General features: G+C 42.3%; 2 protein-coding genes across 2 annotated transcripts in view; both read left to right on the forward strand.

The window, feature by feature from the left end:
• LOC124670912 (protein argonaute 1A-like) overlaps nt 1–26,404 on the forward strand; it is a 71,090-nt gene that overhangs the window by 12,748 nt on the left and 31,938 nt on the right. The window lies entirely within an intron of this gene.
• Nucleotides 14,758–18,871, forward strand: LOC124675198. Its single transcript, XM_047211264.1, has 9 exons — nt 14,758–15,055; nt 15,816–15,902; nt 15,986–16,044; nt 16,546–16,641; nt 16,859–16,939; nt 17,217–17,279; nt 17,364–17,537; nt 17,928–18,023; nt 18,403–18,871. Exons 1-9 carry the CDS (start codon nt 14,839–14,841, stop codon nt 18,469–18,471), a joined length of 942 nt encoding a protein of 313 aa, XP_047067220.1. The 5' UTR covers nt 14,758–14,838; the 3' UTR covers nt 18,472–18,871.

The following is a 26,404-nucleotide window of genomic DNA, read 5'->3' on the forward strand; positions in this document are numbered from 1 at the left end:
AATTGACAAATAGAGAGGGCATAACAATGCACATACATGTCATGATAAATATAGTGAGATTTAATTGGGCATTACGACAAAGTACATAGACCGCCATCCAAACTGCATCTATGCCTAAAAAGTCCACCTTCAGGTTATCATCCGAACCCCTTCCAGTATTAAGTTGCAAAGCAACAGACAATTGCATTAAGTATGGTGCGTAATGTAATCGATAACTACATCCTCGAACATAGCATCAATGTTTTATCCCTAGTGGCAACAGCACAACACAACCTTAGGGGTTTTGTCACTCCCCCGAGTGTCAATGCGGGCATGAACCCACTATCGAGCATAAATACTCCCTCTTGGAGTTACTAGCTTCAACTTGGCCGAGCCTCTACTAATAACGAGAGAGCATGCAAGATCATAAACAACACATAGGTAATAACTTGATAATTAACATAACATGGTATTCTCTATCCATCGGATCCCGACAAACACAACATATATTATTACAGATAGATGATCTTGATCATGTTAGGCAGCTCACAAGATCCAACTATGAAGCACAATGAGGAGAAGACAACCATCTAGCTACTGCTATGGACCCATAGTCCGAGGGTGAACTACTCACTCATCACTCCGGAGGCGACCATGGCGGTGTAGAGTCCTCCGGGAGATGAATCCCCTCTCACGGCGGGGTGCCGGAGGAGATCTCCGAGAATCCCCCGAGATGGGATTGGCGGCGGCGGCGTCTCTGGAAGGTTTTCCGTATCGTGGTTTTTCGCATCAGGGGTTTCGCGACGGAGGCTTTAAGTAGGCGGAAGGGCAGAGTCGGAGGGCTGACGAGGGCCCCACGCCACAGGGCGGCGTGGGCCCCTCCTTGGCCGCGCCGCCATGTGGTGGTGGCCCCTCGTGGCCCCACTTCGTATGCTCTTCGGTCTTCTGGAAGGTTCGTGGCAAAATAGGACCCTGGGACTTGATTTCGTCCAATTCGAGAATATTTCGTTACTAGAATTTCTGAAACCAAAAACAGCAGAAAAACAGCAACTGGCACTTCGGCATCTTGTCAATAGGTTAGTTCCAGAAAATGCACGAATATGACATAAAGTGTGCATATAACATGTAGGAATCATCAATAATATGGCATGGAACATAAGAAATTATCGATACATCGGAGACGTATCATCATCCCCAAGCTTAGTTCTGCTCGTCCCGAGCGGGTAAAACGATAACAAAGATAATTTACTGAAGTGACATGCCATCATAACCTTGATCATACTATTTGTAAACATATGTAATGAATGCAGCGATCAAAACAATGGTAATGACATGATTAAACAAGTGAATCATAAAGCAAAGACTTTTCATGAATAGTACTTCAAGACAAGCATCAATAAGTCTTGCATAAGAGTTAACTCATAAAGCAATAAATCAAAGTAAAGGCATTGAAGCAACACAAAGGAAGATTAAGTTTCAGCGGTTGCTTTCAACTTGTAACATGTATATCTCATGGATAATTGTCAACATAGAGTAATATAACAAGTACAATATGCAAGTATGTAGGAATCAATGCACGAGTTCACACAAGTGTTTGCTTCTTGAGGTGGGGAGAGATAGGTGAAGCTGACTCAACATAAAAGTAAAAAAGAAAGGTCCTTCAAAGAGGAAAGCATCGATTGCTATATTTGTGCTAGAGCTTTTATTTTGAAAACATGAAACAATTTTGTCAATGGTAGTAATAAAGCATATGAGTTATGTAAATTATATCCTACAAGTTGCAAGCCTCATGCATAGTATACTAATAGTGCCGCACCTTGTCCTAATTAGCTTGGACTACCGGATCTTTGCAATGCACATGTTTTAACCAAGTGTCACAATGGGGTACCTCCATGCCGCACTGTACAAAGGTCTAAGGAGAAAGCTCGCATTTTGGATTTCTCGCTTTTGATTATTCTCAACTTAGACACCCATACAGGGACAACATGGACAACGAGATAATGGACTCCTCTTTAATGCATAAGCATGTGACAACAATTATTATTCTCATATGAGATTGAGGATATATGTCCAAAGCTGAAACTTCCACCATGAATCATGGCTTTAGTTAGCGGCCCAATGTTCTTCTCTAACAATATGCATGCTCCAACCATTAAGGTGGTAGATCTCTCTTACTTCGAGACAAGACGGACATGCATAGCAACTCACATGATATTCAACAAAAAATAGTTGATGGCGTCCCCGAAACATGGTTATCGCACAACAAGCAACTTAATAAGAGATAAAGTGCATAAGTACATATTCAATACCACAATAGTTTTTAAGCTATTTGTCCCATGAGCTATATATTGCAAAGGTGAATGATGGAATTTTAAAGGTAGCACTCAAGCAATTTACTTTGGAATGGCGGATAAATACCATGTAGTAGGAAGGTATGGTGGACACAAATGGCATAGTGGTTGGCTCAAGGATTTTGGATGCATGAGAAGTATTCCCTCTCGATACAAGGTTTAGGCTAGCAAGGTTATTTGAAACAAACACAAGGATGAACGGTGCAGACAAAACTCACATAAAAGACATATGGTAAACATTATAAGACTCCACACCGTCTTCCTTGTTGTTCAAAACTCAATACTAGATGTTATCTTGACTCTAGAGAAACCAAATATGCAAACCAAATTAGCAAGCTCCAAGTGTTTCTTCATTAATGGGTGCAAAGTATATGATGCAAGAGCTTAAACATGAGCACAACAATTGCCAAGTATCAAATTATCCAAGACATTTTAGAATTACTACATGTAGCATTTTCCAATTCCAACCATATAACAATTTAACGAAGAAGAAACTTCGCCATGAATACTATGAGTAGAGCCTAAGGACATATTTGTCCATATGCTACAGCGGAGCGTGTCTCTCTCCCACAAAGTGAATGCTAGGATCCATTTTATTCAAACAAAACAAAAAACAAAAACAAACCGACGCTCCAAGCAAAGTGCATAAGATGTGACGGAATAAAAATATAGTTTCGGGGGAGGAACCTGATAATGTTGTCGATGAAGAAGGGGATGCCTTGGGCATCCCCAAGCTTAAACGCTTGAGTCTTCTTAGAATATGCAGGGGTGAACCACCGGAGCATCCCCAAGCTTAGAGCTTTCACTCTCCTTGATCATATTGCATCATACTCCTCTCTTGATCCTTGAAAACTTCCTCCACACCAAACTCGAAACAACTCATTAGAGGGTTAGTGCATAATAAAAATTCACATGTTCAGAGGTGACACAATCATTCTTAACACTTCTGGACATTGCATAAAGCTACTGGACATTAATGGATCAAAGAAATTCATCCAACATAGCAAAAGAGGCAATGCGAAATAAAAAGGCAGAATCTGTCAAAACAGAACAGTCCGTAAAGATGGATTTTATTAGGCCACCAGACTTGCTCAAATGAAAATGCCCAAATTGAATGAAAGTTGCGTACATATCTGAGGATCATGCACGTAAATTGGCTTAATTTTCTGAGCTACCTACAGTGAGATAGACCCAGATTCGTGACAGCAAAGAAATCTGGAACTGCGCAGTAATCCAAATCTAGTACTCCATCCGGTTCATATTAATTGACTCCAACATGGATGTATCTAGACATATTTTAGTTCTAGATACATCCATATTAAAGTCAATTAATATGAATCGGAGGAGTACTTACTTTACTATCAAAGACTTTACTTGGCACAACAAAACTCAAAACTAAGATAAGGAGAGGTTGCTACGGTAGTAAACAACTTCCAAGACACAAATATAAAACAAAAATACTGTAGTAAAAACATGGGTTGTCTCCCATAAGCGCTTTTCTTTAACGCCTTTCAGCTAGGCGCAGAAAGTGTAACTCAAGTAACATCAAGAGATGAAGCATCAACATCATAATTTGTTCTAATAATAGAATCATAAGGTAACTTCATTCTCTTTCTAGGGAAGTGTTCCATACCTTTCTTGAGAGGAAATTGATATTTAATATTACCTTCCTTCATATCAATAGTAGCACCAACGGTTCGAAGAAAAGGTCTTCCCAATATAATGGGGCAAGATGCATTGCATTCAATATCCAAGACAACAAAATCAACGGGGACAAGGTTATTGTTAACCATAATATGAACATTATCAACTCTCCCCAAAGGTTTCTTATTAGCATTATCGGCGAGATTAACATCCGGATAACGAGTTTTCAATGGTGGCAAGTCAAGCATATCATAGACTTTCTTAGGCATAACAGAAATACTTGCACCAAGATCACATAAAGCATTACAATCAAAATCTTTGACTCTCATTTTAATGATGGGCTCCCAACCATCCTCTAGCTTTCTAGGAATAGAAGTTTAAAGTTTTAGTTTCTCTTCTCTAGCTTTTATGAGAGCATTTGTAATATGTTTTGTGAAAGCCAAATTTATAGCACTAGCATTAGGACTTTTAGCAAGTTTTTGTAAGAACTTTATAACTTCAGAGATGTGGCAATCATCAAAATCTAAATCATTACAATCTAAATCAATGGGATTATCGTCCCCAAGGTTGGAAAAAATTTCAGCAGTTTTATCACGAGCGGTTTCAGCGAGTTTAGCAGTTTCAGGTAGTTTTGCGTGCTTTGCACTAGGAGTAGAAGCATTGCCAACACCAATTATTTTATCATTGATAGTAGGAGGTGCAGCAACATGTGAAGAATTAGCATTGCTAGTGGTGGTAATAGTCCAAACTTTAGCTACATTACCTTTTTTAGCTAGTTTTTCATTTTCTTCTCTATCCCACCTAGCACGCAGTTCAACCATTAATCTTATATTCTCATTAATTCTAACTTGGATGGCATTTGCTGTAGTAACAATTTTATTTTCAATATCCCTATTAGGCATAACTTTCGATTTCAAAAGATCAACATCAGAGGCAAGACTATCAACTCTAGAAGCGAGAATATCAATTTTATTGAGCTTTTCCTCAACAGATTTGTTAAAGGCAGTTTGTGTACTAATAAATTCCTTAAGCATAGCTTCAAGTCCATGGGGTGTATTCCTATTATTGTTGTAAGAATTCCCATAAGAATTAGCATAACCGTTGCCATTATTATAAGGATATGGCCTATAGTTATTACTAGAATTGTTCAGATAAGCATTGTTGTTGAAATTATTATTTTTAATGAAGTTTACATCAACATGTTCTTCTTGAGCAACCAATGAAGCTAATGGAACATTATTAGGATCAACATTAGTCCTATCATTCACAAGCATAGACATAATAGCATCAATCTTATCATTCAAGGAAGAGGATTCTTCAACAGAATTTACCTTCTTACCTTGTGGAGCTCTCTCACGTGTGCCATTCAGAGTAATTAATCATCATATTATCAAGGAGATTTGTTGCTTCACCAAGAGTGATGGACATAAAGGTACCTCCAGCAGCTGAATCCAATAAATTCCGCGAAGAAAAATTTAGTCCTGCATAGAAGGTTTGGATTATCATCCAAGTAGTCAGTCCATGGGTTGGGCAATTTTTAACCAGAGATTTCATTCTTTCCCAAGCTTGAGCAACATGTTCATTATCCAATTGTTTAAAATTCATTATGCTACTCCTCAAAGATATAATTTTAGCGGGGGGATAATATCTACCAATAAAAGCATCCTTGCATTTAGTCCAGGAATCAATACTATTCTTAGGCAGAGATAGCAACCAATCTTTAGCTCTTCCTCTTAATGAGAAAGGAAACAATTTTAATTTTATAATGTCACCATCTACATCTTTATACTTTTTCATTTCACATAGTTCAACAAAATTATTGAGATGGGCAGCAGCATCATCAGAACTAACACCAGAAAATTGCTCTCGCATAACAAGATTAAGTAAAGCAGGTTTAATTTCAAAGAATTCTGCTGTAGTAGCAGGTGGAGCAATAGGTGTGCATAAGAAATCATTATTATTTGTGGTTGTGAAGTCACACAACTTAGTGTTTTCAGGGGTATCCATTTTAGCAGTAGTAAATAAAGCAAACTAGATAAAGTAAATGCAAGTAAACTAAATTTTTTTTGTGTTTTTGATATAGCAAACAAGACAGTAAATAAAGTAAAGCTAGCAACTAATTTTTTTGTGTTTTAATATAATGCAGCAAACAAAGTAGTAAATAAAATAAAGCAAGACAAAAACAAAGTAAAGAGATTGAGAAGTGGAGACTCCCCTTGCGGCGTGTCTTGATCTCCCGACAACGGCGCCGGAAATTTAGCTTGATGACGCGTAAAGCACACGCCCGTTGGGAACCCCAAGTGGAAGGTGTGATGCGTACGGCGGCAAGTTTCCCTCGATAAGAAACCAAGGTTTAATCGAACCAGTAGGAGCCAAGAAGCACGTTGAAGGTTGATGGCGGCGGGATGTAGTGCGGCGCAACACCAGAGATTCCGGCGCCAACGTGGAACCTGCACAACACAACCAAAGTACTTTGCCCCAACGAAACAGTGAGGTTGTCAATCTCACCGGCTTGCTTGTAACAAAGGATTAACCGTATTGTGTGGAAGATGATTGTTTGCGAGAGAAAATAGTAAAGAACAAGTATTGCAGCAGATTTGTATTTCGAGTATTAAAAGAATGGACCGGGGTCCACAGTTCACTAGAGGTGTCTCTCCCATAAGATAAAAGCATGTTGGGTGAACAAATTACGGTCGGGCAATTGACAAATAGAGAGGGCATAACAATGCACATACATGTCATGATAAATATAGTGAGATTTAATTGGGCATTACGACAAAGTACATAGACCGCCATCCAACTGCATCTATGCCTAAAAAGTCCACCTTTAGGTTATCATCCAAACCCCTTCCAGTATTAAGTTGCAAAGCAACAGACAATTGCATTAAGTATGGTGCGTAATGTAATCGATAACTACATCCTCGAACATAGCATCAATGTTTTATCCCTAGTGGCAACAGCACAACACAACCTTAGGGGTTTACGTCACTCCCCAGGTGTCAATGCGAGGCATGAACCCACTATCGAGCATAAATACTCCCTCTTGGAGTTACTAGCTTCAACTTGGCCAGAGCCTCTACTAATAACGGAGAGCATGCAAGATCATAAACAACACATAGGTAATAACTTGATAATTAACATAACATGGTATTCTCTATCCATCGGATCCCGACAAACACAACATATAGTATTACGGATAGATGATCTTGATCATGTTAGGCAGCTCACAAGATCCAACAATGAAGTACAATGAGGAGAAGACAACCATCTAGCTACTGCTATGGACCCATAGTCCGGGGGTGAACTACTCACTCATCACTCCGGAGGCGACCATGGCGGTGTAGAGTCCTCCGGGAGATGAATCCCTCTCCGGCGAGGGTGCCGGAGGAGATCTCCGAGAATCCCCGAGATGGGATTGGCGGCGGCGGCGTCTCGGAAGGTTTTCCGTATCGTGGTTTTTCGCATCGGGGGTTTCGCGACGGAGGCTTTAAGTAGGCGGAAGGGGCGAGTCGGAGGGCTGACGAGGGCCCCACGCCACGGGCGGCGCGGGCCCCTCCTTGGCCGCGCCGCCATGTGGTGGTGGCCCTCGTGGCCCCACTTCGTATGCTCTTCGGTCTTCCGGAAGGTTCGTGGCAAAATAGGACCCCGGGACTTGATTTCGTCCAATTCCGAGAATATTTCGTTACTAGAATTTCGAAACCAAAAACAGCGAGAAAACGACAAGCGGCACTTCGGCATCTTGTCAATAGGTTAGTTCCAGAAAATGCACGAATATGACATAAAGTGTGCATATAACATGTAGGAATCATCAATAATATGGCATGGAACATAAGAAATTATCGATACGTCGGAGACGTATCAGTGCGTCGGTGTTTTGTTGAGGAGGCGAAGATTCCTCTCCTTCAACGTGCACCTCAGAAACAACTAAAGTATGCGACGTACTCGTTCGAGCAGTCGCATCAAGAGCTGGCATTTCTTCCTCGTCATCACTACAATGAAATGACGACAAGATAAGAAACAAGATAGACAAAGATCTTCAAGTAGCAAAACAATAAGAAATAAAAAAATGACTTACGAACTGACGAGGGCTTCCAAGTATGGATCAAAAGCTGCCTTCCGACGTGAAGGAGCAATTTCTTCGGCTTTGGAAGTGCCAGAATCTTCGACATCAGTCCTCTTCCTTTTGTTCTTTGGAGATACAACAGGAGGAGGAGAGTGTGACGAGGTAGTATCCTCGGATTCAGCTTCCTTTTCAGAAGATCCCGCAGATTTTCGAGAACCTGCGGGTTCACTATCAGTGCCAGGAGCATCTTGGTTATCATCATCGATAACAGCTCGTTCGTCGACTTCCCCACCTTCAGTAAGGGGAGGAAGAGAGACAATATTTGGATGGTTCTGTATAAAGAAAAGAGGGATGTCAATAAAGCAGTGATGCAAGAGATGTCAAACTAAAAAAGAGAGTCGATAAAAAGTTACCTTGGGGAGCGCATTGGCGGCGCTATATGGTTTTACCCGACAAGAGGACGGAACAAGATCCTTTTTGCTGAGGGAGGAAATTTTTCGGACAAGCTTTTCTAAGTCTTTGACCGATAAATCCACCGACAGGCGATCCACATCTTTATCGCCAGTATACTTCCAGAGAGGATTTTTGCGAGCCTGTAGAGGCTGCACTCTGATTCTAAGGAAATAGGCTGTGATTTGAATACCCGATAGTTCTTGGCCGCGGGTGTTTTGCAGCTCGCGGATGCGGGTCATCAGTGCTTCAGTCGCCGTTCTTTCTTCTTCGGTAGCTTCTGCATCCCAGGAACGGCGGCGGTGGATTTTCTCGGCACCGTCAAAAGGAGGAATATTGTCTTCAGCACATCCATGGTTCTCCTCATGGATGTACAGCCACTTCTTGCGCCATCCTTGAACCGAGTCAGGGAATTTGACGTCGAAATACTCGACATCGGGGCGAACACAGATAACAACGCCGCCTATATTATAAGCGACATTGGGAGAACCATTGCGGCGACAAAATAAAATGCGCTTCCATAGCGCCCAGTTAGGCAGAGGGCGATGAAAATGGAAATGTGAAGGATAGAATTGGGTGTGAGGTGATGAAGTTGCAGTCCATAAACGAAAAGCAACCCTCGAAAAAAGGGTGAATGGGGGTAGAGAGGCCACGGATGAGATGATCGACGAAACTAACCCGATACTCCATGGGAGGGGTTGGGTAGCTTTCTTCACTGGGGAAGCGAACCGCGTCCTGCTTCTTGCTGATCCCCAGTTTCTTCAGCATGTTGATGTCTTGCGAGGAGATTTTGGATCTCTCCCACTCTGTGTTCGCTAGATCTTCAGTCGCCATCTTCGATTCAGGTGTGCTGTGCCTGGTGAGTCTACGCGGAGGCATCAACAATGGCGCCGGAGCGAGGTGCGTGTATGGGTGAGCTCAAGACCTTTGCGGCGCAAGGGAGGATTTTTTGACAGAGGAGAACGGAGGAGCGGCGCGAGCGAAAGGATTAGAGGAGGAAGACGACGCCCTTATATAGAGGTGCGGTGAACCGTCACGCCGTTGGATTGACAGATTACGCCACAGATGATATACACGTGGACAGGGGGTAAACGGTAAATTCACATAGACGAGAAAGTTCATCAACTACAGTATTTCCGACAGGAAAAGCGGAGGACGTGTGTCCCCCACTTGCACAACGTGTCAATATGATGCGGAGTTTGGGCCCACAAGGCAGAGAGAGAGAACATCTCGCGATTTCCAGATACGTTGGTCGTGGCTGTCATCAGCAGTGATGTCACCGTGGTAAAAGAAAGTCTTGGCTATGAAGCTTGGGAAGAATGGCGACAGAATAAGATTGTTTCGAGAGCTTTTGAACAAATACAAGTTTTTTCCCAAATGCTCGGGGGCTACTTTGGAAAAATGAAAAGGTTGAAGAAAGTCAAAATAGAAATGGCGAGAGTCTATGATCAAATACAAGTATTTGCTCATAGCCTCGGGGGCTACTCCCATCAGGAGCGCTGTTCGCGCACCCGATAGATTTCAAAATTATGCGACAGGAGGAAGATATAGCGACATAAGGCGTGGAGCCTACACTCAAGCACAAGTTCTTGACTGTAGCCTCGGGGGCTACTCCCATCGGGAACGCTGTTCGCGTGCCCGATGAAATTATAAAAAAGAAGAGAGAGAGAGAAAAATAAAAAGAAGGAGGAAGTGAGTATACTTCGAGTTATACAAATAACTCTACATATACTCCCATCGGGAAAGCAATATAAGTCATCCGTTGACTCAATAAAATGTGCTATTCCAACAGCCGAATAAGCACTCGACAATATATTCTCAGAGCGCCAAAGTTGCGAATAAATCTCTGAATGCCGCAAATTTGCGAAGGTAAGACCCTAGATCCGTTCTGTGCGGCGTGGCGCCGTCTCTGACGTCGGTTTGATACTTTTTTCCGTATCAACAGATACGAAGAAAAATCCTAACGGACGCGTTAGGTACCCGATAAAATATAACTGGGACTCGGCATAATGGTAAGACCTTAAGCGGCACCTATCGAAGTTTACACCAGTATCCCGAGATCATGTCCGGGGACGTGATCTTGAAGTAGGTTTTTGCGGATTGCCACTAGAGCAGTTAACTAGTACCTGATCCGTCAGATGAACTAGCCCCAATTACCATTATCCCTGTACAATATAGAAATTCATATGAGGAAATATAGAAAAGTGTAAAGTTGTCGAGTAAATATAAACAGTGGAGATTTTCCCTGATTCTGCGATTCAAGCAAAATCTCGGGGGCTACTGACATAGGCATCCCCAATGGGCCTGCCGAAGATAGTACCCGGGGTCTACTAAAGGCCCACTACCCGAAGAATAAGAAGACTCAGAAGCCCAAGATATTATTAAGGGAAGCTAGAGTTGTAATAGGAAGCATTATTTGTAATCTTGCGGGAGGAGTTAGAAACCTTCCCAGACTTTGTAACTTGTACAATACGAATCCCTCGGCTCCGCCTCCTATATAAGGGGGAGTCGAGGGACAAAGAGATCATCAAATCTACTGCCAACGTAACCCTAGTTTTATATTCGTCGAGTACTTTTTGGCTGAAACCTTCGAGATCTACTTGCCCTCTACATCTAACTAAATCATAGTCTACAATCCGTAGGCATTGACAAGTTGATACCTTGTCAGCCACCAACTATTACACCTTTGTTGAATATCATGTGAATTTCTATGCATGTTCGTCTTGTCTGAAGTAAGGGTGATTTATCATGATCAAATGGTTTGAGTATGCATATTGTTAGAGAAGAACATTGGGCCGCTAACTAAAGCCATGAATCATGGTGGAAAGTTTCACTTTGGACAATTAATCCTCAATCTCTTATGAGAATATTATCTGTTGTTGAATGCTTATGCATTAAAGAGGAGTCCATTACATGTTGTCTATGTTGTCCCGGTATGGATGTCTAAGTTGAGAATAATCAAAAACGAGAAATCAAATGCGATCTTTCTCCTTAAACCTTTGTACAGGCAGCATAGAGGTACCCCTTTGTGACACTTGGTTGAAACATATGTTATGCAATGATAATCCATGTAAATCCAAGCTAATTAGGACAAGGTGCGGGCACTATTGGTAATCTATGCATGAGGCTTGCAACTTATAAGATGTCTTATACATAACACATATGATTTATTACTACCGTTGACAAAATTGTTTCTATGTTTTCAAAATGAAAAGCTCTAGCACAAAAATTGTAATCCATGCTTCCCTCTGCGAAGGGCCTATCTTTTACTTTATGTTGAGTCAGTCTACCTATTCTTTCTATCTTAGAAGCAAACACTTGTGTCAACTGTGTGCATTGATTCTTACATGTTTACCTATTGCACTTGTTATATTACTTTGTGTTGACAATTATCCATGAGATAAACATGTTGAAGTTGAAAGAAACTGCTGAAACTTATATCTTCCTTTGTGTTGCTTCAAAGCTTTCTTCTAAGAATTTATTGCTTTATGAGTTAACTCTTATGCAAGTCTTATTGATGCTTGTCTTGAAAGTACTATTCATGAAAAGTCTTTGCTATATGATTCAGTTGTTTATTCATTGTCTTTACCATTGCTTCGAATCGTTGCATTCATCTCATATGCTTTACAATAGTATTGATCAAGATTATGATAGCATGTCACTTCGAAATTATTCTTGTTATCGTTTACCTACTCGAGGGCGAGTAGGAACTAAGCTTGGGGATGCTTGATACGTCTCAAATGTATCTATAATTTCTTATGTTCCATGCTACTTTTATGATGATACTCACATGTTTTATACACACTTTATGTCATTATTATGCATTTTCCAGGCACTAACCTATTGACGAGATGCCGAAGAGCCGATTCGTTGTTTTCTGCTGTTTTTGGTTTCAGAAATCCTACAAAGGAAATATTCTCGGAATTGGACGAAATCAACGCCCATGGTCTTATTTTCCACGAAGCTTCCAGAAGACCGAAAGGGATACGAAGTGGGGCGACGAGGCGCCGCCACCATAGGGCCGCGCGGCCTAGGTGGGGCCCGCGCCACCCTATGGTGTGGGGCCCCCGCGCCGCCTCCAACCCTGCCCTTCCGCCTACTTAAAGCCTTCGTCGCGAAAACCTCAGTACCGAGAGCCACGATACGGAAAACCTTCCAGAGACGCCGCCGCCGCCAATCCCATCTCGGGGGATTCAGGAGATCGCCTCCGGCACCCTGCCGGAGAGGGGAATCATCTCCCGGAGGACTCTTCATCACCATGATCGCCTCCGGATTGATGTGTGAGTAGTTCACCCCTGGACTATGGGTCCATAGCGAGTAGCTAGATGGTTGTCTTCTCCTCATTGTGCTATCATGTTAGATCTTGTGAGCTGCCTATCATGATCAAGATCATCTCGTTTGTAATGCTACATGTTGTGTTTGTTGGGATCCGATGAATATGGAATACTATGTCAATTTGATTATCAATCTATCATATATGTGTTGTTTATGTTCTTGCATGCTCTCCGTTGCTAGTAGAGGCTCTGGCCAAGTTGATACTTGTAACTCCAAGAGGGAGTATTTATGCTCGATAGTGGGTTCATGCCTCCATTGAATGCAGGACGGTGATGGAAAGTTCTAAGGTTGTGGATGTGCTGTTGCCACTAGGGATAAAACATCAATGCTTGTCTAAGGATATTTGTGTTGATTACATTACGCACCATACTTAATGCAATAGTCTGTTGTTTGCAACTTAATACTGGAAGGGGTTCGGATGATAACCTGAAGGTGGACTTTTTAGACATAGATGCATGCTGGATAGCGGTCTATGTACTTCGTCGTAATGCCCTGATTAAATCTCATAGTAGTCATCGTGATATGTATGTGCATTGTTATGCCCTCTTTATTTATCAATTGCCCAACTGTAATTTGTTCACCCAACATGCTATTTATCTTATGGGAGAGACACCACTAGTGAACTGTGGATCCCGGTCCATTCTTTACATCTGAAATACAATCTACTGCAAACTACGTTTCTTTCTTGTTCTTCGCAAACAAACATCATCTTCCACACTATACATTTAATCCTTTATTTACAGACAAGCCGGTGAGATTGACAACCTCACTGTTACGTTGGGGCAAAGTACTTTGATTGTGTTGTGCAGGTTCCACGTTGGCGCCGGAATCCCTGGTGTTGCGCCGCACTACACTCGTCACCAACAACCTTCACGTGATCCTTGACTCCTACTGGTTTGATAAACCTTGGTTTCTTACTGAGGGAAACTTGCTGCTGTACGCATCACACCTTCCACTTGGGGTTCCCAACGGACGTGTGCTTCACGCGTATCAAGCTAAATTTCTGGCGCCGTTGCCGGGGAACTAAAAAAAAGTTACTCCGCAAAGATTTCTAACTCCCACGTCAACTGCACGCCAGCAGTAAATTTCTGGCGCCGTTGCCGGGGAGATCAAGACACACTGCAAGGGGAGTCTCCCATATCCAATCTCTTTACTTTGTTTTTGTCTTGCTTTACTTTACTTTATTTACTGCTTTGTTTGTTCTCTATATCAAAAATACAAAAAATTAGTTACTAGTTTTACTTTATTTACTGTCTTGTTTGTGTTCTCCATATTAAAAACACAAAAAATTAGTTACTTGCATTTACTTTATTTACCTTTTGTTTATTTCATCATGTTTCCTACTAAGTTCACTCTGAAAGACATACCGGTAGGACGAGGGTCTATCATTGGAAGAGATAATATAGAAGATTTTTTCACTCACGTTAGTACGGTTGAAGATTTTGAAGATAGACACTTGATAGAACTTTCTCCTACTTATGAAATTGCTGCTGCTTCTTTAGTACACATGTTGGAAGCTAGATTTGTTAATCTCAACCCCGTAATGCAACATATGTTTCTTACACTAATATGGAGGAAGGAGAAAAGAAATTTTTTGTCTTAGAAACCCTTCTTAAAGAATTTGATGATGTAGCAAGAGAAGCTAGAAAAGTCTTTATCAAATATAAGATGCTTGTCTCTTATACCAACTTTGCTAGTACCCTCAAGAAAATGGAAAAAGATAGATTAAAATACACTAATAAAATTAATTGTGAAGGGGAGCATACCTTGCAAGTTCTTAGGAATGTGCGAAGCACTAGAAAAGAATTATGATTGGATTGTTTGCCGTACAAAATAGTTGTACATTGACTTTGTAACTCGTCGGAACATAACGGTCAACAACAAAGCTCGATTTTTTGAAGAGCCAATTCATTCAGGACCGGAATTTCGCGGCTCTCTGCAATCTTGCCTTATCCTCCTCCTCGCCGCAAGACCAGTCACGCCTACGTGCGAAATCCGCCGCCGGCGCGTCTCGAAATGCCCGCGCCTCCCCTGTTCGCGCGCCCCTCCTCCGCACCTTCCGCGCCGCAGCCTGCTCCTCATCCCCTTCTCCGTCCATCTGCCTGGAAGCGTACGAAGCCCAATCGCCCCTTGCTCTCGCCTGTAAAGAGAAGGCCGGCGCTTCTCGCCGTCGTCCGGTCCAAGGGCAAGGACGACACCAGCTTCACCGACCGCATCCTTGACTACATCGAGGGTAATATTTAGATCTCTCTCGTTCATGGCTTCCAGCCGGTCCTTGCATCTCCAGATTGTAGTCAGCTTTAGAGCCAATGCTCACTATTCTGCAGTGGCGGTGCTAGGACCTGAGAGCTATCTCAATGAATCTTAATGTCTAAAACATCTAGAGATTGTTCTTAGACACATATACTTTTTTCCATGTAGCACCACCACTGGCGTTCTGAATAAAAGTTGTAATCGACAACAAATCAATTTTTTTGTAGATGTGTAATCACAGGTTGCATTTTATTTCATTTCTCGCGAAAACGCAAAAAACATTGTTTCGATGGATTGGTAAAAGGAGAGGTTGATGTATAAGTCCCAGACTGGACTAATACTGCACCATACAACTCAACCCAAGCAAGCTAGGCGATGTACGGGAGCACCAGAGCAACTGGTGTAGTCCTATAGCCCCTGCATTTGCCCACAAAAGCCGAGAGTAGTCGAAGATGGATGTGTTGCGGTGTTTCCAGATCGACCAGGCCGTGAGCATGATAATCGACCAAGTGCCCTTGTGTAGCAGGCGAGGGTGGATCGTACTGCCATTGACCACCATTCCGTAAAGTTGCCCTTGGCAACAGGTGGTCTAGCTCTGATTGGATCCAAGATAGCACCTCGTACCAGATAGTCTTGCACAAAGTTCAGAAAATGATTCTCAGAAAAAAGTTCAAAAAATGAACCGCATTTTGCTGAATTGAGTCTATTCGCTCAAGTATTCTTCAAATATGTTTGTGCAGGGGGTCCAAAGTTGAGGAAGTGGTACGGAGCACCCGATTTGCTTCCCAAGGATGGGGGAACCGAGGGTGAGGAGGATGAGCCTTCAGGTGCATAGACAAAGACATTACTTAAATGCAAACTGTCTTGTATTCACTATTCTTATTTGTTGGCACATTTTGGATGAAATTAGATATCGAGGACCCTCGAGATGCCGTGCTAGTTACCAATGGCGACAGCGAGATAGGGCAGGTTTGCTTTGTCCTTCAAGTTCATGTTTTTTTACTGCAGAAAATGATATTGCATCCAATGCTCAGTATATCACTAGTCACTATACCGCAGTTTTATTCTGTATTCACGTTCCCTGAGTTGAACCATATATCTATTCTCATTGACATAGTCACGTGAGTGTTCAAAGCCACATTTTCAGGCTCGTAACTTCACAAAGTTTTCTCTACGCTATAAAATTTATTTCTACCAACACAAATTGTTGGTCCTACAAATCGTTACTGGAAAACAACTTTAGGATTCAAATCACTTAAGCAAGATGAACTGGTGTTAGCATATATCTCTATAAGCCGCCTTCTTGTTTTTCTCATTACTATTAAACTGTAGATATTCTTTCTTGCCATTTCTCCGCAGGGAATATTGCATCGTTTGTCACTCTGTCTAAATTGTATGTGTTCAGCTTGAGTTATGCATGTCTAAATTTTCTCAGTTGCTCAACTTTGATTTTCTTTTTTGTATCTTCAGATGGTGATATTGTCACTGATTCTGAAAAGGGCTAGAATAAAAGCATTAGTGAAGGATAAACGATCCACCGAAGAAGCTTTTGGAACTTATGTAGAGGTTTGTAATTCTCACTTTGAAAACTGTGGTTATTCACTGTGTAGTTAGAACTTAAAATACATATGTGCTACCTATTATGAGAGGTGATATACCAAAAAATACAAAAAATTTATGTATTGGAAAAGGCAATAAACGTATTTGACCTCATCTCATGTCAAAATTTCTCTTATAATTATAGTGACTTTTCATAACATTCCCTCTTCTGGTTTCCTTGTAGTGCATGGTTGGCAACATTGAAGATAAGTCCTTCACAAAGAAAGCGTTAAGGGGTGTTCGTTCTGTAATTTGCCCAACCGATGTATGTTTTAAACTTAATGTTGTTTGTTTATTCATGTGTGAAACTACTCCAAAGCATAAAGTCTACAATTTCCATTCGTTGCTCAGCTAATGATTGTTTGATGCATAAAAGAGTTGCTCCAGCTCATGACTTGATGTTAGTCCATTACTTGATTGCCTTGAACTGTGTAATTTAGTTTAGAACTGCTTCAGGACTTCCCTTTCCTTATGGCCAAAAGAATTTCCCTTCCGGGTACAAGCTTTGATTGCCTTAAACTTATTTTTAAAATTTTCAACAGGATGGCTTCTTCTCTGACCTGATTGACCTCAAGGGTGTCCAACACATTGTTCTGCTATCCCAGGTTTGATCTGCTCGTGTAACCTTGAGTTAGCCTGTTCATCCTAGTTTTAGTCATTACCCATACGAGATCTTGATAAAAATGCAGCTATCTGTCTACAGAAATAGCGGTGGGCTCCAAGCTATTATGAACAGCAAGCTGAGGAAGCTAGCAGAACGAGACGAAGAGGTGGTCCTTGCATCTGGCATCCCGTCGACGATAATAAGGAGTGCTTCTCTGCAGACCACTCCTGGTGGTGAGAGGGGATTCAGTTTTACAGAGGTACCGGCACAAAAAGCCTCTCCAATAATGTTGTGTACTTATGCAGCTTTGTTAGCTCGCCGTAAGACTGTAACCAAAAAAGCTGAGGTACAGTGAGCCACAGAGCCAGACAAGACACTCTGACATCATGTTGTTTGTCATGTGTGATTAATCCACTAGGTTCCTTCTGTTAGAGATGCATATACTTTCCATATAGTAGCTGTAATATCTCCATTGTGTAAGCGATTTCCTGCATATACATATACCAGCCTCATGGAAATACAAGTTAGATATTTCCTCACACCTTCCTCAGCCGTATCATATAATTTGCACACACTGATTATAGGCAATTATTTCTTTTCTTAGCAAAGTGGTAAGAATGTCTTTTCATATGGTCCATGAAACATGCAGGGTGTAGCAGCCAAGGGAAGAATAAGCAAAGAGGATGCTGCTACAATTTGTGTGGAGGCCCTGGATGCCATTCCCCAGACAACACTCATATTCGAGGTAATTATCTCAAATAAGCTTCATGGTCCTAGCTTGATGATCATCATTAATTTCTATTACGCTGTTATATAAGATGACAATAGAATGCTATGAACCTAGTGGCCGATCTAGGATTCTACCACCATGGTTGCCACACGCATAATTCAGTCGTCATGGACGAATGCAACAAATCCAGCTGATAATTTCAAATTTTCCCCAATAATGGAACACTAGATGGTATCATAGCCTAATAATTTTAACTAATATGTTCGAAATAGGCTCTAGGCAGTCCGACAACTTAGTTGAGGTACAAACAATACATGTATTAATCTTGTACTCTCTTCTGTGGGGCACGGGGAAAGAGTTTAGGCCCAGCTTCTTATCTTCCGTGTTACTTCAGGTGGCAAATGGGGACGAAAAGGTTGCAGACTGGAAAGCATGGTTTGCTGAGCAGATGGCAAAGGGCTAAAGCAAATACACATGATTGGAACACACGTTTATTTCATCGTCGAAGTATAGTATATGTGAATATAGGACAAGCAACGAAAAGTAAAGAGATTCAGCGTTTTTGCATTGGAATCACTACCCCTCATGACAATCTAATCATAGATCTGAGCGATGCTTGGATTTCCATCTGCTATTCTCCCAGGACGGTTTGCATCAGTGCTGAGGCTGAAGGGTTGTGATCCAATCAGTTACAGGTTGATGGACACAAGCAACAGCAATATTTCGTACTTTCTTTTTGTACATTGTATTTGCATTTGCAATATACAAGGAGATGCAGTTCTTGTAGATATTATTTTCTAATTATGCCTCACCATTAATTGTGAATATTATCTGTGCCGCTGAAAGCTACAGTTCTGGACATTCGTGCTATATTTCTGCTGAATTTGCTTGGTTTTCGTCTAACTAACTGTGCAACTCTTTCTCTAGCTACAGAGTATAATTTTTCAGCAAAGGTCTTGTTTGCTTTGACCCTTTTTTGTGTCAAGCAAATACCTTTCATTTGAGGATCTACAATACGAACTGCTTTCTTTAAAAAAAATCTAACGATTGCCCCTTAGGAAAAGTATTCCACTTTTTTTTTTGCGAAAGAGGGTGGATTTATATAAACACTGCGTTCTTACAGAAAGGTCCAAGAAAAACAAGGAAATTACAAAGAACTCCTTCCTCCCAACCCCGACCTCGCCGGCGACCTTGGCAAGAAGGCGTCTCGCCACTGCTGCCATTCGTCGAACCTTGGATAGACGAAACCAGGCCCTGTGCAGATGGGAAGACTCCATTCACCGCCCCTGGAGGGGTAACGCCGAGATCCATCGGCTCCGCCGCGCATCTTCTGTCCACCATCTTCAAGCTCAAGATCCACGCCGGATCCGGAGCGGCAAGCAAAAGCTCGGGGGCCTCCGAGCACCTAGAGGCAAAGAGCACGACGCCGTTGCTCCGAGGAACAGCGCCGCCAGAGGAGAAGTGCCTCAGCCACGCACACCACACCGACAGCCGTGCCGCCACCTCCCAGCCGCCGACCGCCGCCAAAGACCTAGCTAACCCTACTATGTACAAGCCGGGAATCGAGGATCCCCCACCCTCCCGTCGCCGCAGCAACCGCCGGAGGGCGGGGAATCCGTCGATTCGCCGGCGAGCTTCGTGGATTTGCCGGTCGCGCCCAAAAATCGCCTGCGATCTACTGTAGCAGGGAACGCGTCCAAGCTTTATTACTACCGTTGACAAAATTGTTTCATGTTTTCAAAATCAAAGCTCTAGCACAAATATAGCAATCGATGCTTTTCCTCTATGGAGGACCATTCTTTTACTTTCATTGTTGAGTCAGTTCACCTATTTCTCTCCATCTCAAGAAGCAAACACTTGTGTGAACTGTGCATTGATTCTTACATATTTGCATATTGCATTTGTTATATTGCTTTGCATTGACAATTATCCATGAGATATACATGTTATAAGTTGAAAGCAACCGCTGAAACTTCATCTTCCTTTGTGTTGTTTCAATACCTTTACTTTGAATTATTACTTTATGAGTTAACTCTTATGCAAGACTTATTGATGCTTGTCTTGAAGTGCTATTCATGAAAAGTCTTTGCTTTATGATTCGAGTTGTTTACCCATGTCATATACATTGTTTTGATCGCTGCATTCACTACATATTCTTTACAAATAGTATGATCAAGTTTATGATGGCATGTCACTCCGGAAATTATCTTTGTTATCGTTTTACTCGCTCGGGACGAGCAAAACTAAGCTTGGGGATGCCGATACGTCTCCAACGTATCGATAATTTCTTGTGTTCCATGCCACATTATTGATGTTATCTACATGTTATATGCACACTTTATGTCATATTCGTGCATTTTCCGGAACTAACCTATTAACAAGATGCCGAAGTGCCGGTTCTGTTTTCTGCTGTTTTTGGTTTCAGAAATCCTAGTAACGAAATATTCTCGGAATCGGACGAAATCAACGCCCGGGTTCCTATTTTACCCGGAAGCATCCAGAACACACGAGAACCGCCGAGAGAGGGGCAGGGCCACCACACCACACCCCGGCGCGGCCAAGGGGGGGGCGCGCCCTAGGGTGTGGGCCCCCGAAGCCCTCTGCGCCGCCTCTCCGCCTATATAAAGCCCCCGACCTAAAAACCTCGGGGCGTTCGACGAAAACCACGAAACCTTCCAGAGCCGCCGCCATCGCGAAGCCAAGATCCGGGGACAGGAGTCTCTGTTCCGGCACCTGCCGGAGCGGGGAAGTGCCCCGGAAGGCTTCTCCATCGACACCGCTGCCATCTCCACCGCCATCTTCATCACCGCTGCTGCTCCCATGAGGAGGGAGTAGTTCTCCATCGAGGCTCGGGGCTGTACCGGTAGCTATGTGGTTCATCTCTCTCCTATGTGCTTCAATACAATAATCTCATGAGCTGCCTTACATGATTGAGATTCATATGATGATGCTTGTAATCTAGATGTCATTATGCTAGTCAAGTGAGTTTTACTTATGTGATCTCCGGAGACTCCTAGTCCCACGTGTGTAAAGGTGACAGTGTGTGCACCGTGTGGGTCTCTTAGGCCATATTTCACAGAATACTTATTCACGGTTGAATGGCATAGTGAGGTGCTTATTTATATCTCTTTATGATTGCAATGTGTTTGTATCGCAATTTATCTATGTGCTACTCTAGTGATGTGTTATTAAAGTAGTTTTATTCCTCCTGCACGTGTGCAAAGGTGACAGTGTGTGCACCGTGTTAGTACTTGGTTTATGCTATGATCAAGATCTCTTGTAGATTGCGAAGTTAACTATTGCTATGATAATATTGATGTGATCTATTCCTCCTACATATGCATGAAGGTGACGAGTGTGCATGCTATGCTAGTACTTGGTTTAGTCTATTGATCTATCTTACACTATAAGGTTACTTAAACATGAGCATTATTGTGGAGCTTGTTAACTCCGGCATTGAGGGTTCGTGTAATCCTACGCAATGTGTTCATCATCCAACAAAAGTGTAGAGTATGCATTTATCTATTCTGTTATGTGATCAATGTTGAGAGTGTACACTAGTGAAAGTGTAATCCCTAGGCCTTGTTCCTAAATCTCGCTATCGCTGCTTGTTTACTTGTTTTATCTGCGTTACTACGATACATTACTACTGCTTGTTTACTTGTCCTGGGCAAAGCACTTTTACGGTGTCGTTGCCGTTGCTACTGCTTATTCATACCACACTGTATTTCACTATCTCTTCGCCGAACTAGTGCACCTATTAGGTGTGTTGGGGACACAAGAGACTTCTTGCTTTGTGGTTGCGGGGTTGCATGAGAGGGATATCTTTGACCTCTTCCTCCCCGAGTTCGATAAACCTTGGGTATCCACTTAAGGGAAACTTGCTTGCTGTTCTACAAACCTCTGCTCTTGGAGGCCCAACACTGTCTACAAGAATAGAAGCTCCCGTAGACATCGGTGGACTTTTTAGGCATAGATGCATGCTTGGATGGCGGTCTATGTTCTTTGTCGTAATGCCCTAAGTAAATCTCATAGTAGTCATCATGATATGTATGTGCATTGTTATGCCCTCTCTATTAGTCAATTTCCCAAGCTGTAATTTGTTCACCCAACATGTTATTTATCTTATTGGAGAGACACCACTAGTGAGCTGTGGACCCCGGTCCATTCTTTTACATCTGAAATACAACCTACTGCAATCATTGTTCTCTTTTGTTTTCTGCAAGCAAACATCCTTTTCCACACCATACGTTTAATCCTTTGTTTTCAGAAAGCCGGTGAGATTGACAACCTCACTGTTAAGTTGGGGAAAAGTATTTTGATTGTGTTGTGCAGGTTCCACGTTGGCGCCAGAATCCCTGGTGTTGCGCCGCACTACACTCGTTCACCAACAACCTTCACGTGGCCTTCATCTCCTACTGGTTCGATAACCTTGGTTTCTTACTGAGGGAAAACTCGCTGCTGTACTCATCGTACCTTCCTCTTGGGGTTCCCAACGGACGTGTGCTTTACCGTCACAAGCACTGGACTTCATCCATCATGATCTACAGTAACTGGGCCGCCCGATGGGACGCATGCCACATCACCACCTGTGGGTCACCCGGGCTTGCCGGATCTAAGCCATGCCGTTGATATACCCATAAAGTATACCCACAACAGTAATGGTACAAACTTTAGTCATACTATTATTTCTAGCAATTTCATTTTATCTTTCCCACCTAGCATGCAATTCAGCCAATATCCTAACATTGTCATCAATTCTAACTTGAATGGCATTCAAAGTCTTGCTTTCTTTAACATCGTGAGACATAACCTTTAATTTAAGAAGTTCAACATCAAGAGCAAGGCTACCAACTTTAGAAGCAATAACATCAATTTTACCAAACTTTTCCTCAAAAGATTTATTAAAATCAGTTTGTTTACTAATAAAGTTCTTAAGCACGACTTCAAGATCAGAGGGTGCACTTCTATTGTTGTTGTAGGAATCACCATAAGAATTCTCATAACCATTACCATTATTAGAAGGATATGGCCTATAATTGTTACTACCAAAATTATTCCTATAAGCATTGTTGTTAAAATTATTGCTTTTAATGAAGTTCACATCAACATGCTCTTTTTGAGCAACCAAAGAAACTAAAGGAATATTATTTGGATCAACATGAGCTTTACCATTAACAAGCATAGACATAATGGTATCAATCTTATCACTCAAGGAGGAGGTTTCTTCAAAAAAAAAAAATACCTTCGTACCTTGTGGAGCTCTCTTAGTGTGCCATTCATAATAATTTATCATCATATCATCAAGGAGTTTTGTTGCAGCCCCCAAAGTAATGGACATAAAGGTACCTCTAGCGGCTGAATCCAGAAGGTTTCTTGAAGAACAATTCAGTCCTGCATAAAAAGTTTGGATGATCATCCAAGTAGTCGGTCCATGAGTGGGACAATTCTTTACCAAAGATTTCATTCTTTCCCAAGCTTGAGCAACATGTTCATTATCAAATTTTTTAAATTTCATTATGTCACTTCTCAAGGATATAATCTTAGCAGGAGGATAATATTTTCCAATGAAAGCATCTTTGCATTTAATCCAAGAATCTATACTATTTCTAGGCAAAGATAACAACCAATCTTTAGCTCTCCCTCTCAAAGATAAAGGAAACAATTTAAGTTTAATTATGTCTCCATCTACATCCTTATACTTTTGCATCTCACACAGTTCAATAAAATTATTAAGGTGAGAAGCAGCATCATCAGTACTAACACCACAAAATTGCTCTCTCATAACAAGATTTAACAAATCAGGTTTAATTTCATAGAAAGCTGCTTCAGGAGCAGGTGGAACAATAGGTGTACAAATGAAATCATTGTTGTTTGTGCTAGTAAAGCCACACAACTTAGTGTTCTCAGGAGTACTCATTTTAGCAAGACTAAAACAGAGCAACAAAAATAAAAACTATAATAGAAACTAATTTATTTGTGTTTTTGATAAAAAGAAGCAATCAAGACAAAGTAAAATAAACTAAGCAAAACAATAACAAAGTAAAGAGATTGGAGATGATAGACTCCCCTTGTAGAAATCCTCTTTCTCCCCGGCAACGGCGCCAGAAAAAGACCTTGATGTTGTGCAAAACACGCAGTTGGGAAACCCCAAAAGGAAGGTATGATGAGCACAATAGCAAGTTTCCCCCAGTAAGAAACCAAGGTTTAATCGGCCAGTAGGAGAAAGATATCACTTCTAAAAGGTGTTGCTAGCTGACTTTGGCAGGGCGCACTACCGGTGTCAGCAACAACATGGAAGCTGCACACAACACAACCAAAATACTTTGCCCCAACTTACAGTGAGGTTGCCAATCTCACCGTTTTTTCAAAAAACAAAGGATTAAACATATTGTGTGGAAAGAGATGTTTGTTTGTAGTGAAATAAAGAGATTATCTATTTGCAGTAGATGGATTTATCAGTGTAAAATAAAGGACCGGGGTCCACAGTTAACTAGAGGTGTCTCTCCATAAAGATAAATAACATGCTGGTAAACAAATTACAGCTGGACAATTGACAGAATAATGACCATACATGACAAGATGATTACTATGAGATTCATTTGGGAATTACAACAAGATTCATAGACTGTAATCTAACTTCGTCTATAACTAATAATCCACCTTCCGGTTATCATCCGCACCCCTTTCAGTATTAAGTCGCAAGCAACATATTATTGCATTAAGTAAAGTGTGTAAAGTAAACAATAGAATTATCCTTGGATAAAGCATTGTTGTTTTCTCCATAGTAGCAATAGCACACCTACAACCTTAGAAGTTATTTTCACTCTCCTAGATTACTAGAGGCATGAACCCACTATCGAGCATAAATACTCCCTCTTGGAGTCACAATCACATACTTGGCCAGAGCATCTACTAGCAACGGAGAGCATGCAAGATCACAAATAACATATGACAAGTATATAATCAATATCAACCATAGTATTTAATATTCGTCGGATCCCACAAACACAACATGTAGTATTACATAAAGATGATCTTGATCATGATAGGTAGCTCACAAGATCTAAACATGAATCATAAAGTGGAGAATACAACCATCTAGCTATTGCTATGAACCCGTAGTCTAGAGATGAACTACTCACGCATCACTTCGGAGGCGGGCATGGCGATGTAAAGGCCTCCGGTGATGATCTCCCTGTCCGACAGGATGCCGGAAGAGCTTCAGAACCCTCCCGAGCTAGGGTCGACGATGGAGGCGGCGACAAAACTTTTCGTGGATGGAGGCTCGGGTATTTAGGTTTTTCCCGAACATATGAATTTATAGGCGGAAGGGCGCGGTCGGTGGGCGCCCGAGGGGCCCACACCATACCTAGGCGCGACCAGGGGGTGGGCTGCGCCTAGGGGTGGTGTCGCCACCTCCTGGCTCTTCTCCGTCTCTCCTCCGAACTCCGTATCCGTTACAGTAAAATGGGAACTTCGGCTTTCGTTTCGTCCAATTGCGAGAATATTTACTGTACAACTTTTCTGAAATACAAAAATAGCAGAAAACAGAAACTGACACTGTGGCATCTTGTCAATAGGTTAGTTCCAGAAAATGCATAAAAATGCCACGAAGTGTAAACAAAACATATAGAAATTGGTGTAAAACAAGCATGGATCATCAAAAATTATAGATACGTTTGCAGTGTATCAGTGGTGGAGGTGGAGCGGCCGGTGGTGCCCATGAGGGCAGAGGCAGCGACACCGAGTCACGTAAAACCATCTTGACGGGTTCTTCCTCCGACATGTCTGCCGCATTAAACTCGATGGAGTACTGGGGCATCGGCGGCTGCGCCATCTCCGATATGAGGAGGCCTAGCCTCGTCCAGGACTAGCTCCTCCGGCAGCTCGATTTGCTTGCCCTCCTGTTGTGCCATCTGGATCACGTGGAAGACGTTGGCGACGAAGTCATCAAAGTCGTCCAGCGGCGGAGGGGATGGAGGTGGCGGCGTACGCGACCACCGCGACAACTCCCACCGCGGCCGTGGTGTCGGGCCGAAGTTGTAGTCCTTGTTGCCGAGGAACCCCAGCTTTCGTCGTTTGTCGAGCACTACGTGATGGTGGTAGTAGTTGTCCCAAAGGGGGAGCCGACGACAAAGTCGTGGTCGCGAGAGGTCCGACGGGAGAATGGCACGCCTGCGCTAGATCTCTACGTCCTGCTCCGGGCCGGAATGTAACACATGGTGGGACGGGCACCCGCGCTTTTTGAGGCACCATCCGCCCGGTAGGTGCACATCGTTCCAGTCCTCTCACAGCTGCCAATTATCGTAGAACATCCAGGCGACGGAGGAAAGAAGGGGCCCCCTCATCTGCGGTTTCTCCTCCTTTGCCGCCTGCGACGATCTTGCCTCGTG

Source organism: Lolium rigidum, chromosome 7, assembly GCF_022539505.1.
Source record: "Lolium rigidum isolate FL_2022 chromosome 7, APGP_CSIRO_Lrig_0.1, whole genome shotgun sequence".
Taxonomy (NCBI): domain Eukaryota; kingdom Viridiplantae; phylum Streptophyta; class Magnoliopsida; order Poales; family Poaceae; genus Lolium; species Lolium rigidum.

Coding starts and splice junctions, on each gene's coding strand:
- LOC124675198 (XM_047211264.1), top strand. CDS start 14,839: ATGCCCGCGCCTCCCCTGTTCGCGCGCCCCTCCTCCGCACCTTCCGCG. Junction 16,940..17,216: donor CTGTAATTTGCCCAACCGAT/GTATGTTTTAAA, acceptor AATTTTCAACAG/GATGGCTTCTTCTCTGACCT. Junction 17,538..17,927: donor GGGGATTCAGTTTTACAGAG/GTACCGGCACAA, acceptor TGAAACATGCAG/GGTGTAGCAGCCAAGGGAAG.